Raw genomic sequence first — 14,875 nt, forward strand, 5'->3', positions numbered from 1 at the left:
TTACAGTAGATAATTAAAAGTACTTTGTGTCATAATAGTTCTGTATACTGAGGAAAGTAGAAATCCTGTTAGAAGCTATACTAATTGAAATTCAGCTGGCCTTGATTTAGTAACTCTCTATAGCCAGTTAAAATGAGAAACTGCAAACAGAACATGTTAAATAATCTTATAAATAACTGAAGTATCCTATCAACCGATAAAACCCTTATTCACTAAAGCAAACCGTTTGTCATTTTCAGGATACTCTAATAGAAATGATAAACTATGATGACTAGCATGTTTTCCTAAAAATGCTATAAGGTTACCTGAATGTTTTGCATGTACTGAAAATTATCAGTTATAGCTATTCAAAAAAGTGGAGTTATAATCTAAATTTGCATTATAAAGTATGCAATATTAAATGAATAAATACAAACTGATTTTATAGTGCTTAAATATTTTTATTAAATCTCTTAAAGGACAAACAAGGTCCTTCTATTCAGTTAAGTGGCAAACTGCTTGTACGTAAACATACAGAAGTGAAAGTAACCAGTGACCTAGCTCAGATCAAAAGCCAAACTGCTTAAAATGCTTATAATAAAGACTGGTTTGACCACTCCCCAACTCTGTTCTTATTACCTAAGGGGCTTTCGGTGCCCACTTCCGCTGTTCCTCAAATACACCTGTACACTCCTGCCTCTGGTTATTTCTAACTACTGCTTCCTCTTTACAAATTTCACTGTCTCATCTCTAAGACAATGCTTAAATGTCACTACTACCCCAGTAAGGCCTTCTCTAGCCCCCCACCTCTGCGTAATCTCCTCACACTATTTTTTCCATTGTACTTTCTACCATATTATTTAGTTTTACTTGTTTCTACTTTTTAATTGTCTGTCTTCCCTCTAAAGTAAGCTTTATCAAGACAGAGAGTCTTTGTTGAGCTAGTTAATTGTATTTACAGTGTCCAGGGTATGGGAATGCCTGATAAATATTTATTGAATAAGTCTAAGGCCTTGTGCATGTCTATTTTCTATTGAAATAGTCATGTAAATATTTAATTGAATATTGACAAAGAAAACATACCACAATTTGTGGCAAATTGTATATGAGGAAAGATGGGAAAACCAAAGTGCATTTTTTATGTTTCTAGTTGTTTTGATAGGATAATGGATGCTATTTAATGTGCTTACAGTATGCCAAGAACTATCTAAAGTGCTGTACATATATATATCTAATTTATGCCTTACAACAACCCTGTGAAACAAGTACTGTTATCGCTCCTTTACAGTGAAGAAACTAGAGATGAAATAAAACTGTCCTGCAATTAATGGGTAGGAAGGCAAGATAGGACAGCTGATTCTAGAACTCGGACTTTCAACCAAAGGTGCATGGTTAAAATGCTGCTCCATCGTTGCTCTGAATAGCTTCATTTGTATCTTTTTAATTCATTTTTATTTTGGTAAAACAAAAAAAAATGCAAGTAATCATTTCTGTTTAATCACTGTGGTTTAAAATCACTTAATTACTTTTTCCCCTTTTTGCAGTGGGATGCCATCACTGAAATGGATGAACATAATAGGCCCATTCACACGTACCAGGTATGTAATGTAATGGAACCAAACCAAAACAACTGGCTTCGTACAAACTGGATCTCCCGTGATGCAGCTCAGAAAATTTATGTGGAAATGAAATTCACACTGAGGGATTGTAACAGCATCCCATGGGTCTTGGGGACTTGCAAAGAAACATTTAATCTGTTTTATATGGAATCAGATGAGTCCCATGGAATTAAATTCAAGCCAAACCAGTACACAAAGATCGACACAATTGCTGCTGATGAGAGTTTTACCCAGATGGATTTGGGTGATCGCATCCTGAAACTCAACACTGAAATTCGTGAGGTGGGGCCTGTAGAAAGGAAAGGATTTTATCTGGCTTTTCAAGACATTGGGGCGTGCATTGCCCTCGTTTCAGTCCGTGTTTTCTACAAGAAGTGTCCCTTCACTGTTCGTAACTTGGCCATGTTTCCTGATACCATCCCAAGGGTTGATTCCTCCTCTTTGGTTGAAGTACGGGGTTCTTGTGTGAAGAGTGCTGAAGAGCGAGACACTCCTAAACTGTATTGTGGAGCTGATGGAGATTGGCTGGTTCCTCTTGGAAGATGCATCTGCAGTACAGGATTTGAAGAAATTGAGGGTTCCTGCCATGGTAAGAAACAAACATTTGAATACTTTATCTTGCATTTAAATGATCTAAATTAAAAAAAAATTTTTTTAAATAACAAATACTAATTGTACATGTTCATGGATGCATAGTAATGTTTTGATGCATACAATGTATGCTGATCAGATCAAGGTGGTTAATACATCCATCATCTCAAACATTGAGCTCTTCAAAATGATGATTTATTAAAAGTAAATGTACATTTATTTTCAAATAACACATTTTTGAGTGGTATTCCTGACAATTAATTGTGAAAGGAATGGATTGATAGTAACTGTAAGAAAATTGCTGTTGTTTTTCTCCTGGGAAAGGTGTATGAAAGTGTACCAAAATACTTTCAGTAAAGTAGTTAAATAATACGAATTGCTCTATTCACTAATTTTTATAAAGGGAAGCAGCATCAACAGCGCAACAAAAAGCAGTGAGATTCAAAATAGTGATTTCCCTGGTGTTCACATTTTTATGGTTTATAGAAATATGGCATTTAAAGACAGCAATAATTATTTCTATTGAATAGTAATACTTGAATCATACTTAAATGGAATTATATTTAAATAAATGAGGAATTCAGATATTATTTCAAAAACATATAAGCTAGTTTATATGGGTGTTATGTGTGATGTGTTTGGTGGTTGAATATTGACCTGATCAGAGACTAATTAATCCTTTGCTATTATTACATAGAGTTTTTCACCATATAACACATTAGCTTTTCATTTTAATAGTCATATTTGTGTAACATCTAATTGTCAGGAAATATTAACATTATACAATGCTAGTTAAGTTTAGAACTATACTTTTCACACTGTTATAACAATGAGATACCTATAATTTTAAGATGAAACATTTACTTTTTATGTAATTCATTTTATGAAGGCTTATTACCTAACAAGTATATAAATTCAAAATGTTTATATTCCCCCCCTAATAAAGAGCATATATTTGATTATGTTTGGATTTAGGACTCATAATAAAAAAACAAATAGAAATAAAATTATTTCTTGGTAAATAGTCTTGGGAAATAGTAATGTACCGGAGATACTTCCTGCTCAATGATAACTTCTTTAGAGGGTGTTTTCTATAGCACCAGCTTGAATTTATTGATTTCTTTGTTGATGTTATGTTCACATTCATTAAAAAGGATGACAATAAGAAAAACATACCTGTATGCATATAAGGATTATGGATAATATATGTGAAGTTTTAAAGGTCTGTTTATAAAGCACTTGGGTTCTTTACTCTTGAAAAGTTCACTAGAGCTACCAGTGATGATTATGTTTTATAACTGGAGAATATTAATATTTGCATGAGAAGTTTGTAGTATATTCTTTACAAAGCATGAATCAGCTTTCCTCTGCTTTTAATCATGAAACTGTTTCATTCAAATTTATTAATATGGTTTTTCAATATTGTTTATCAAAAATTTTATTCACTTATAACAAGGATTTATAATGGAGAAAAATTAAACCATAAATGATCCTGGAGGGATCTAAAGATATTTTACATTGCAAAGTGTATGTTTTAGTTTGTCCTCATACTGCCATAAGAACTTTCTGAGACTGGGTAATTTATGAAGTAAAGAGGTTTAAATGGCTCACAGTTCCACAGGCTTAACAGAGAGCACTACTGGAATGCCTCAGGAAACTTACAATCATGGCAGAAGGTGAAGGGGAAGCATACATCTCTTACCCTGGCAGCAGAGGAGAGAGAGAGAGAAGGGGGAAGTGCCACACACTTTCAAACAACAGATCTCATGAGAACTCAATATCAAAAGAACAGCAAAGAGGAAGTCCACCCTCATGATTCAGTCGCTTCCCACCAGGCCCCTTCCCTATAATGTCAAGATGAGATTTGGGTGGGGACACAGAGCCAAACCATATCAGTGCAGTAAAGAAAAATTTGTACATATGAATAACAATGAAGTGGAGAAGAAAATAAGATCTAAGGAAAAAATGTATTACAGATAGTAACCATGTGTTTTTTGATACAGGCATATAATATGTGTAATAATAACATCAGTTTACCACATTTTAAGTTAGGTGGAAGTTAGCCATTTCTTGCTAAAAATAATAAAGTTTTTAAAATATTTAAAGAATTATGTAATAATCTAAGGATTTATATGATTTGCTGTTATTAAATATTTGTTTTTCTTCATGACATTTACTACAGAATTAACCAACTATGATGGCTAGATTTTTTTTTTTTACTTAATATGTTTGCTGTATGAAATTTTATTTTTATTTATATGTCTTAAAAATTTCTTTAGTGATTTGGCAAAGATAGTTTTGGACATATGATAAACAGCATGTTTATCTAGAGTTTCTACTTGTCTGCTTTTAATGGCTTGTTACCTTTTTTATCTTCTATCTGATTGCAGAAACATGAGGGAGTCAGTACAGAACAATTGTTCATCATCTTGTAGTAGATGGCTGAAATTGGAAGAATTAACTTTGAGTTGAATATCTATGGCTTATAAACCCTGTAATCAGGTGTTTAATTTATAAAGTAATGGTCATAATCACCTGATGATAAAATACATGTAAAACTATTGACAAGCAAACAGGCCTGACTCTAATTGGATATAATGAATTGTTATTTACAAACAAAAGGAAAGTCAGAGTGAATGTAGTGACTGTTGTTTTTAAAGAGATGTATATTGCAGTGCTAGCAGTGTTCATTTTAGAGTACTTAATTTTTTGTGTGTTCTTGATGTTTCATTTTGCCCCTTTCTTTCCTCTGATGAGAATTTTATCATTGCTTTTATTGCCATCTATCCATAACTTATCTCACAAAAAATCTCTGAATTACATATAATCAAAGGTCAAACTAATGCAAATATATATGAAAAAACTGTAGTACAAGTAGAAATGTGACCACATATATAATGGGAAAAGAAAAAATGAGTATATCACTATTTTTCTTCTAGTCTATTCTAAAAAACAATTAATTAACTTACACCATTTTTTTTTTTTTTAAGAGACATGGTCTTATTCTGTCACCAACCCAGGCTGGAGTGCAATGGTGTGACCATAGCTAATTGCAACCTTGAACTCCTAGGCTCAAGCAATTCTCCTGCCTTAGCCTCCCAAAATGCTGAGATTGCAGGGATGAGCCACTGCTTCCAACCCTAAACTATTGATGTTTTTGAGCGTTTACTATTTCTTAATCACTTTCTTAAGTGGTAGAGATAAATATAAATAAGACATATGTTCCAATTATCTACTGCTATGAGACAAAACAGCCCAAAATATATAGGCTTAAAATCACAATGATTTATTATTTTTCAGGGCTCAGCTAGGTAGTTCTGCTGTATTACAGCATAGTACAATAAACAGGTCACTCATGTAGCTGAATTCCAATGGAAGCTTGACTAGAGTTGGAATGTCCAAGATAGCCTCTCATCTTCCAGGGCCTTTCTCTGTGTGGCCTCTCATCATTTAGTACAGACGTCCCCAAACTACAGCCCGCGAGCCGCATGCGGCCCCCTGAGGCTATTTATCCGCCCCCGCCGCCGCACTTCAGGAAGGGGCACCTCTTTCATTGGTGGTCAGTGAGAGGATCACAGTATGTGGTGGCCCTCCAACGGTCTGAGGGACAGTGAACCGGCCCCCTGTGTAAGAAGTTTGGGGACGCCTGATTTAGTATCTATCTCAAGCTTTCCTGGAGTGTAGTTGCTGGCTTAAGTGGGAGTTTATTCACATAACCATCTGCAAAATGAGTATCTGCGGAGACAGCAGAGAGAGTGAATACCTGAAATTATATTTATAGGGGACTGCCACCATGGCAATATATTATTTCATAGTCTACTCTCTGGATTCTCTTGATTAGTGTCTCTTCATCATGCACAAAAACCCACACCCTCCCAAAGTTTTATCCCATTATGACATGTTGAACTCCGGAACAGCGTGTTGAAATCTGTTCCAGATTCAAATGAAGTTTCATTGCTAAGATCCCTGTTGATCTGCAGAACTAAGAACCTAAAAGTAAGTTATTGTTCCCTACACCCACAACACACATGGAACAGGGGCAGGGTAATTGGAAAATATTCTCTCATTCCAAAAGGCAGGGAACACAAGAGTCACCACTGTGAGTGTGAAGTGCAGCTGGTGTTTTCAGGGTTCCTGACTACAGGGGCAGGGAATGTTTTCTATTAGAGCACAGTTCTGCTCCCTGTGATTGGTTCTCTGTGTCTTTTGGCTTTCTTACTAGTATCTCGCCCCTACACTCTTAGTCATCCGCTCTGAGAATTGCCCACGTGCTGCTTGCTAGTTTCAACAGCTTTCGGAAACCTCTTTAATTTGATCAACAATGTTATGAAGTGCTTTTTCTGTCTTCCAAGTTACCACAGGCAGCATTATTGCTAATTGCTCAACACATAACATGTGTCGACCTTTTAGTATTCCTAATAACAATATCTTTACCAATCTTCCAGCCTCTACTGACAGTCTGCTTGCTATTCTTCAGCCTCTACCATCTGTTCAGTCCCAATGCAGATACCACAGGTTTTAACTTTTCGTTACGGCAACACCCATATCTTGTACAAATTATTTGCTTATAGTTTCTACAATCTGGAAATCTGGATTGGGTGCAGCGGGTCGTTCTTTTTCTGTCTTATCTGAGGTCGCTTATGCCACTGCAGTTATTTGGAGGTTTAGCAGAGCTGCATATCTCCGATGGCTTCACTCATGTATAATGCTTTGTCTGTTATGTTAGAGGCCCTAACATTGTATACTGTCTAAATCCTGGTAACAATTTTAGTATGTTTTATTTCAGGAAATTATTCTAGTTATTTTTTCTTTCTGATATATCAACTATAAGGGGTTACTCACCTTAGCATTCAAGGGATTTTGTATACTGGCCTTGTCCTATTCTCTTCCTCACTATTTATTTTTTTTTAAATAACTTTTGAACAATCCATGTGTTTTTGTATCTCTTACATTTTTTCATATTTTACCTAGCTGCTTTTGTACCCTTCTTCTTCTGTGATGGCATTTCATTTATTCTTCAATGTCTAACACAAATGTCATGGCCCTGGGTCTTCACAAAGTTAATATCATTCTCCTCCATGCTACAATTTGTGCTAATTATTTGTGTTATCTGTTTCACTAGGGCTGTCAGGTAAAAGAAGTGCACTTAAGAATCACATGATGTGAGTGATCACAAAGCACTGAGTAGTTAAAGGTACAGCCTGTTGGTTCTTCTGTGGAATCCTATGTTTCTTCTCATTTCTGTGAGAAAAGATAAATTTTCTCGAGGGAGTGTTGCAGCATTTTAGATCTGGAAGGCCTTAGAAAATATTTTTATCCATCGTTTTATGAATCAGGACACTAAATTACTGAGAAAAGTATTTAATTTCCTGGGGCCACACAGTAGCTGTTATATTGAGAATTAAAGTCCAGATATGTCTCAATCTGGCCTTTCTGTGTTTCCTTTCCACCTATCACCGATTCTTTCACGTGCTCTCATTTCCTCATTCCAGACATCCATGCCCTCACTTTGATGTTTAATGTTTTCTTCCTGCCAAAGCCAAAGCACAGGAGCCCTGTTTCTCATTATTAATTAGGCCTGCTCTGCCTTGTATTTCTCTTCAGGAGTCTGATGTGGACCTTGCGGGGGCAGGATTTAAGCATCACTTTTGAAATTCATGCTGTTGAGGATGATGAAAGGATATATAGATGTGGATTTATCTGGAACTTTACTTTTAGAGATGATAAACAGGAAAAATTACAGTGAGACTTTAGGGATTTTCATAATTTGCTTGAATGAATTTGAGAACTCTTGGCTATGTAACTAAGACACAGTAAGCTGATTTAAAATAGAATAAATCCGTATCTAGTCATACTCCATATCTAATGAATGATGTATATTTACTTGCATTTAAATAACTTATGATATTTTATCCTAAAAGTTGTACTACTGAATGTTTGACTTTGTGATTCCTTTTTGCCTGATATTGTTAAGGTATACCTATATCCAATTTCTGGAAGCACAAAAGAGAGAGGTAGACTCTTTTTCTTGCTGTGTGAATTAGGCTTAAATAGATAGATGATATGAAGCAAGTTTTGCTTAAATTTAAAATCAAACACAAATAATGTGGGTTGTTTTGTTATACATAATAATCAGATTTTAGTCTTGTTTCAAATCTCAGCTGATATTTCATAACTATTATAATTTTATTTCATAGTTCATAAGATTCATATGGGGCATGTTGATGTTACAGATTTAACATTGTTTTAATTTATTCTACTTAATGTCAGTCTTTTCTAATGTTTTGAATTTAAAAATAACATTGATGTGCAAATAATTATACTAGTTTACATCAAATGTTCTTTCAATTTATATGTCTAAGACTATTTTAGCACTTTGGAAGAAATAATTGGAAACAACATGCAAAATTGAATGCAATTTTTGGTTAGTTATATGAGTTCTGAAGTGGCATGAATCCTTAATAAGCTCATATAAACATTAATTTAGGATAAATTGCATTAAGGTAGTGGTACTTGTACTTAGAGATATTAGTTTGTGTTTAAAATTTTAGACCTGAGGGGAAAAAAAAAAAATATATATATATATAGCAATATATGTATATATACATATGTATATATAGACACACATATATATTGCAATAACACCTTCTTTAAGCCTGTAGGCATCACACAGTATAACTTAACAAAATAATATTTGTCTGTGAAAATTAAAATTCTGAAACACTGAGAATATTTAAAAACCTTTCCTCTGTCTAGAAATATGCTTAAAAATTTTTTTTCTAGTAGTGCATTAAAATTCAGGATGAAAGGATGGTGGCAATTTTCAGACCACTGCATTATTGTTCATAGAGGTGAATGGGATATACAGGGCCTTTAGTGACATTGTATTGATTTGATCTCTTGAAGAGTGTTGTTATTAAGACTTCATGGCACAGTCCTCTGCTGCAGTTCAGAAACATTTATGCTGTGTGTTTATGATCTTCTGTATAATCATGTTATCAGAGATGACCGTGGAAGCAAAGAGCATAAAGAAATTTGAGATACCGGAATTTGCTGCTATTAAATAAGGGTGTTTGTGGATATGATGAAAAACTGAAAGGTAAGATTGGGATCAGAAAAAAAAAGGGCAGATTTATTGGCCCAGGTAGTATTTTCACTTTCCAAAGGTCCTCACACACTAAATATAAACTCTTATAACCTTCAGTTCCAAACAAAGCCACTTTTTCATGAAGCAATTCCAAACTTTAATCTATCTTGAGAAGTATACGTAATCAAGAAGCCTGAAGAGTCTAAAAATAAAAGGTGTTATTTCCAAGTGGAGTAAAGTTGAATAATTACAGGCATGCCTCGGACATATTTCAGGTTCAGTTCCAGACCACAGCAATAAAGCAAATATCCCAGTAAAGCAAATCACATGAATATTTTGATTTCCCAGGGAATATATAAGTTATATTTACACTGTATTATTGTCTATTACGTTTACAATAATATTGGCTCTAAAAACAATGTATGTGCTTAATTTAAAAACACCTTATTGCTAAAAAATTGCTGATGATCATCTGAGCCTTCAGCAAGTCATAATCATTTTGCTGGTGGAGAATCTTGCCTCCATATTGATGGCTTCTGACAGATTAGGGTGTCAGTTGCTAACGTTTTTTGTACCTGTGGCAATTTCTTAAGATAACACAACAATGAAGTCAGCCATATAAATTGACTCTTTCATGACAGATGTCTCTGTAGCATGGTGGGCTGCTTAATATCATTTTACCCAGAGTAGAACTTTCAAAACTGAAGTCAGTCCTCTCAACTCCTGCTGCTGCTTTATCAACTAAGTTTAAATAATATTCTAAACATTTTGCTGTCATTTCAGCAATGTTCACAGCGTTTTTACTGGGAATAGATTCCATCACTTTCTTTGCTCATCCATGAAGGACAACTCCTGATGTTTTCAAGTTTTATCATGACATTGCAGCAATTCATTATATCTTGTCTCTACTTCTGCTTTTTCTCTTGCTATATCTACAAGATCTGCAGTTTTTTTCTCCATTAAAGTCTTGAACCCCTCAATGTCATCCTTGAAGGTCGGTATCAGTTTCTTCCAAACTCTTGTGATTGTTGATGATTTTACCTTCTTTCATGAATGATGTATTTTCTAAATGGTATCTAGAATGTTGAATTCTTTCCAGAATATTTTCAGTTCACTTTGCCTGGATCAATGGGAGGAATCACTATGGCAGCTATGGCCTTAGAAAATATATTTTTTAAGTCATAAGACTTGAAAGTTGACATTTCTCTGTGAATGATGGACGGAAAAATGGATTTCATGCTAGCAGACATAAAAACATTAATTTCCCTGCATATCTCTATCAGAGCTTTTGGGTGATCAGGTGCATCAGCAGTAAGCAGTACTATGTTGAAAACAATCTTATTTTCTGAGCAGTAGGTCTCAACAGCAGGCTTAAAATTCTCCGTAAACCATGCTGTGAACAGATGTACTGCTGTCAACCTTTGTTGTTCCATTTATAGAGCATGGGCAGAGTAGATTTACCATAATTCTTACTGGATTTAGCATTTTCAAAATGTAAATGGACATTGGCTTCCACTTAAAGGCACAAGCTGCATTAGGTCCTAACAGGAGATTCAACCTGTCTTTTGAAGCTTTGAAGCCAGGCTATGACTTCTCTCTAGTTATGAAAGTGGTAGATGGCATCTTCTTCCAATATAGGATTATTTCATCTACATTGAAACTCTAAGTGGGGCCACCTTCGTCAGTGATTTTAGGTAGGTCTTCTGGATAACTTACTGCAGCTTCAACATCATCAGCACTTGCTGCTTCACCTTGTAATATTATCTTGTAGAGATGGCTTTTGTCCTTAAAGCTTGTGAAGCAACCACTGTTGGCATCCAATTTTTGTTTTGCAGCTTCCTCCCCTCACTCAGCCTTCATGGAATTGAAGAGAGGTAGGATCTTATTCTGGATTAGGCTGTGTCTTAAGGGAATATTATGGCTGCTTTGACCTTCTGTCCAGATCACTAAAACTCTGCTTATCAACAATAAGGCTGATTTGTTTTGTTATTCATGTGTTACCAGAGTAGCACTTTTTATTCCTTAAAGAAATTTTTCTTTGCAATAACAACTTGGCTAACTCTTTGGTGCGAGAAGCTTAGTTTTCACCTATCTCAGCTTTTGAGGCCTTCTTCACTAAGTTTAATCATTTTTAACTTTTGATTTTAAGAAGGAAAAGTGCACCTCTTCTTTTCACTTGACCATTTAGAGGCCGTTGTAGGGTTATTGGCCTAATTTCATTATGGTTGTGTCTCAGAGATCCAAGGAGACAAGGAGAGAAGGTAGAATGGCCAGTCAGTGGAGCAGCTGGAACACACAATATTTATTAAGTTTTCTGGCTTATGTGGGTATGGTTCGTAGTTAACCCCCCAAATAGGGTAGGGACATTGAAAATCACTGAGTATACAAAAATAACATAAAAAATCATTGATAATATCTGTTATGGTGATCTGTGGTTTAGTATCTATATTACATGTTACAAGTATGTAAAAGTTTGAAATATTGCTAGAATTAACAAAATTACCAAGTGTGTTATAGAGACATAAAATGAGCACACACTGTTGGAATAGCCTTGCTTGATGCAAGGTTGCTGCAGACCTTCAATTTTTAGAAGATGCAGTACTGCAAAGTGTAATGAAGTTCAGTAAAACAAGACATGTCTATATGTTATAGTTTGTTCTTTGTCATGATTTATAAAATAGGTTAAAGTACAAACTTACTTGAAATTATAATTTTAGCAAATTATTTTACACCTATTTAATATCAACTTTAGCCCATATTTTATTCTGTTGACTTGAAGACTGTAAGTCATATTCCTATAGGGCTGTCCTTAATTAAAAAGCCAAATTTATGTAAATAAATTTACACATACTTCTATGTGAGCATAAATTTATTCATTGTCTCTATACTCTTTCCAGACGTGACTTACCCTGTTACTCACTGAAGTGACTGCTTTTCATGTGAATTCTCCCTAGAATTTTAGTTCTACCTTTTCATCAAATGAAATTAATATGCATATATAGATAGTACTTGGATACATCAAGATGTAGTAACAGTTTTTGTACCTTTCATTTTGTCTATCATTATCTCCTTTCTTCTGAGTTCAAAAAGTATGTATTTTGGTAGTTTTTTTGATGAAATTCTATGAGCGGTTAAGATTTTTATTTAATGGATATTTAAGAATAGCTTTATTTTTCTCTCCCTCTTCAGTGATTGTTTATTTGGATGTAGAATACAAGATGACAAAGATTTTTCTTCAACATTCTGAAAATATTATTTTCCTGATTTTGATAATCTATTATTGCTAACAATCTGTCGACAGTTTGTCATTTCTTGCGAGATTATGTGTAGCTTCTATATTTTTTATTTTTAGATGTATCTGATGTTTCTCGGCATGGATTTATTTTTTTCCTGCTTTTAATTTTGTGTTTTTAAGCTGAGACAGAGAGAGACAGAGAGAAAGACAGAGACAGAGACAGAGACAGAGAGATTACTTTCTTTTATTCTGTGTTTCTAGAATTTTTATGAAATATGTTTGTTGGAAACTTTCAAATTATTCTCTCTGTCTCTGAACTAATTTTTTCAATACTTAAATCTCAGCAATAATTTCCAGGTTTAGAATTTTCACTTTGACTAAGCATAGGTAGGAATTTATCTCATCTATTGAGGTATCTTTATCTTCATTAGTTTTAGTTGTTATTTTTCATTCTTTTTGCTTCATTTCTGCCTACTGTATTCCATAATTCTCTTCCTCTTATATGGATGTTATTTTATTCTTGGTAGATTTTTAAAGTCCCATTCTAATAGATTTGGATCTAATTAATCTGATTTTTAGTGTGTTGCCTATATTTCTAAGCATTTGTGTCTATCATGTACTTTGGAATTGCAGGCTGACTTGTCTGGAAATTTTATATTTTATCTGATTTCTGTTTCTGTACCATTGGTTTTTCATTTGAAGAGTTTGTGGTTATACCAACCCAGTTCCCTAGGCCGTAATTAGAGAAAAATGTAAAGGGCATAATAAATTTCCCAAAGAATTCAAATTAGTATTCCCGGTGGACAGGTGGTTCGGCTTTATGCAATAATTCAGGGATCCGGACTTCCTGCCTTCGGTAAAGCAGACATCTCTTAAAGCCTTGTGGTTGTCTGTATCCAGCTCAGAGAATAGAGGAGACCTATGTCCTTCTTAGTCAACTGCTATTTCCTATTACGTACCAACAATGACAACAGTATATGGCCACACAACTGCAAGTAGAGGGAGGTTCTATTAAATGTTGTTCCTAGCTCAGTGGTCACTTTCCACAAATAATTCTCTGCCATGTAGAAGAGGAAGACCAAATTTTTCTAGACACTTGGTCATCTCTACAACAGTCTGTCACTTCATTAACAAAATATACCTGTTCATCCTCATGTATCTGATAATGCAGTTTTCTCTATCAAGCTCAAATAACCCCTGAACCCCTTAAATGGATCAGCATAACACAGGCTGTCAGAGTTGATTAGCCATCAATAACTACATCGGAAATGGTCATGGATCTCAAAGAGAGTGGAGTTGAAAGTCATTGAGAACAGTGACACACACCATTTAATTCGTGTTCATATCTTTTGGAGAGCTTCACACTGCCTACCCAGAAAGATACTCCTGTTTCTCTTCCTTCCAGCTTTCAACCTAGCTAATTATTGCCTGAACTCATCTGTTTCTGGAAATAATAATGTATGGTTAAATGTACCAAGTGGCAACCAACATAAAGAAATCATAGCTCTTGACCAGACTTCCAAGTTATTGCATATCAACGTTTTACCAAAACTATTACTATTGTATAATAATATAGATTTCATCCATAGCCTCCTGTTACACATCACCTGTCTCCTGATTGCTAAGTTAATGTCACTTATTTCAGCGTTTTGTTATGGGTCTATTCCAATTAAGGTGTATGTATAAACACATACACACACACACACACACACACACACACACACACACACACAGAGAGAGAGAGAGAGAGAGAGAGAGCACGCAATATATATATATATATATATATATATATATACACATATATATATGTAGCTACACACATATATAGCCATGTATATGTTTACACACATACCTATATATATATTGCTATATATATATGTGTATATGTTAGAATTAAAATATTATTTAAAAGCTGAGGTAACAGATAAAAGTTTCATAGTGAGAGCCTTAGTATGTAGAAGTTAATTTTTCATTCATGTTACAGCCTAAGGTTTACTTGTTGTTGAGGGCTTTCCGTCATACACAAAATAAGAGAACTGTGCATTTTCTTTCTCTAGCTCCATTGTCACCTGCAGATGTGTTGTTACCCCTATCCAATGAGTGGAGCATGTGTGTATCCAAGAAAGGAACCATATATAGTACACAGGTGCTTTTTAAAAGACTTGCCATAGAAATGTCATATATGTAATCAAGAAGCTAAATGTTTTTAGTGTAAGCTTAAATATTGTCATGTCAAATAATTAGAATAATTAGGATTTTTCTTCTTGGAACCATAGACAGGTAGTAAGCTAAGATACATACATACATGTGTGTATATCTTAGCAATCTAGATTACATTTGGGGCCTGATTTTTAGAGTTTTAGC

General features: G+C 34.5%; 1 protein-coding gene across 7 annotated transcripts in view; it reads left to right on the top strand.

The window, feature by feature from the left end:
• Window positions 1–14,875, top strand: part of EPHA6 (EPH receptor A6) — a 986,592-nt gene that overhangs the window by 167,257 nt on the left and 804,460 nt on the right. For all 7 annotated transcript variants that reach the window (XM_074389177.1, XM_039480541.2, XM_074389178.1 and 4 more), the window contains one exon: window positions 1,524–2,187. In XM_074389177.1, the coding sequence (XP_074245278.1) occupies window positions 1,524–2,187 (664 nt within the window). The remainder of the gene's footprint in view (window positions 1–1,523; window positions 2,188–14,875) is intronic.

The sequence above is a fragment of the Saimiri boliviensis genome, chromosome 18, assembly GCF_048565385.1.
Source record: "Saimiri boliviensis isolate mSaiBol1 chromosome 18, mSaiBol1.pri, whole genome shotgun sequence".
Classification (NCBI taxonomy): Eukaryota; Metazoa; Chordata; class Mammalia; order Primates; family Cebidae; genus Saimiri; species Saimiri boliviensis.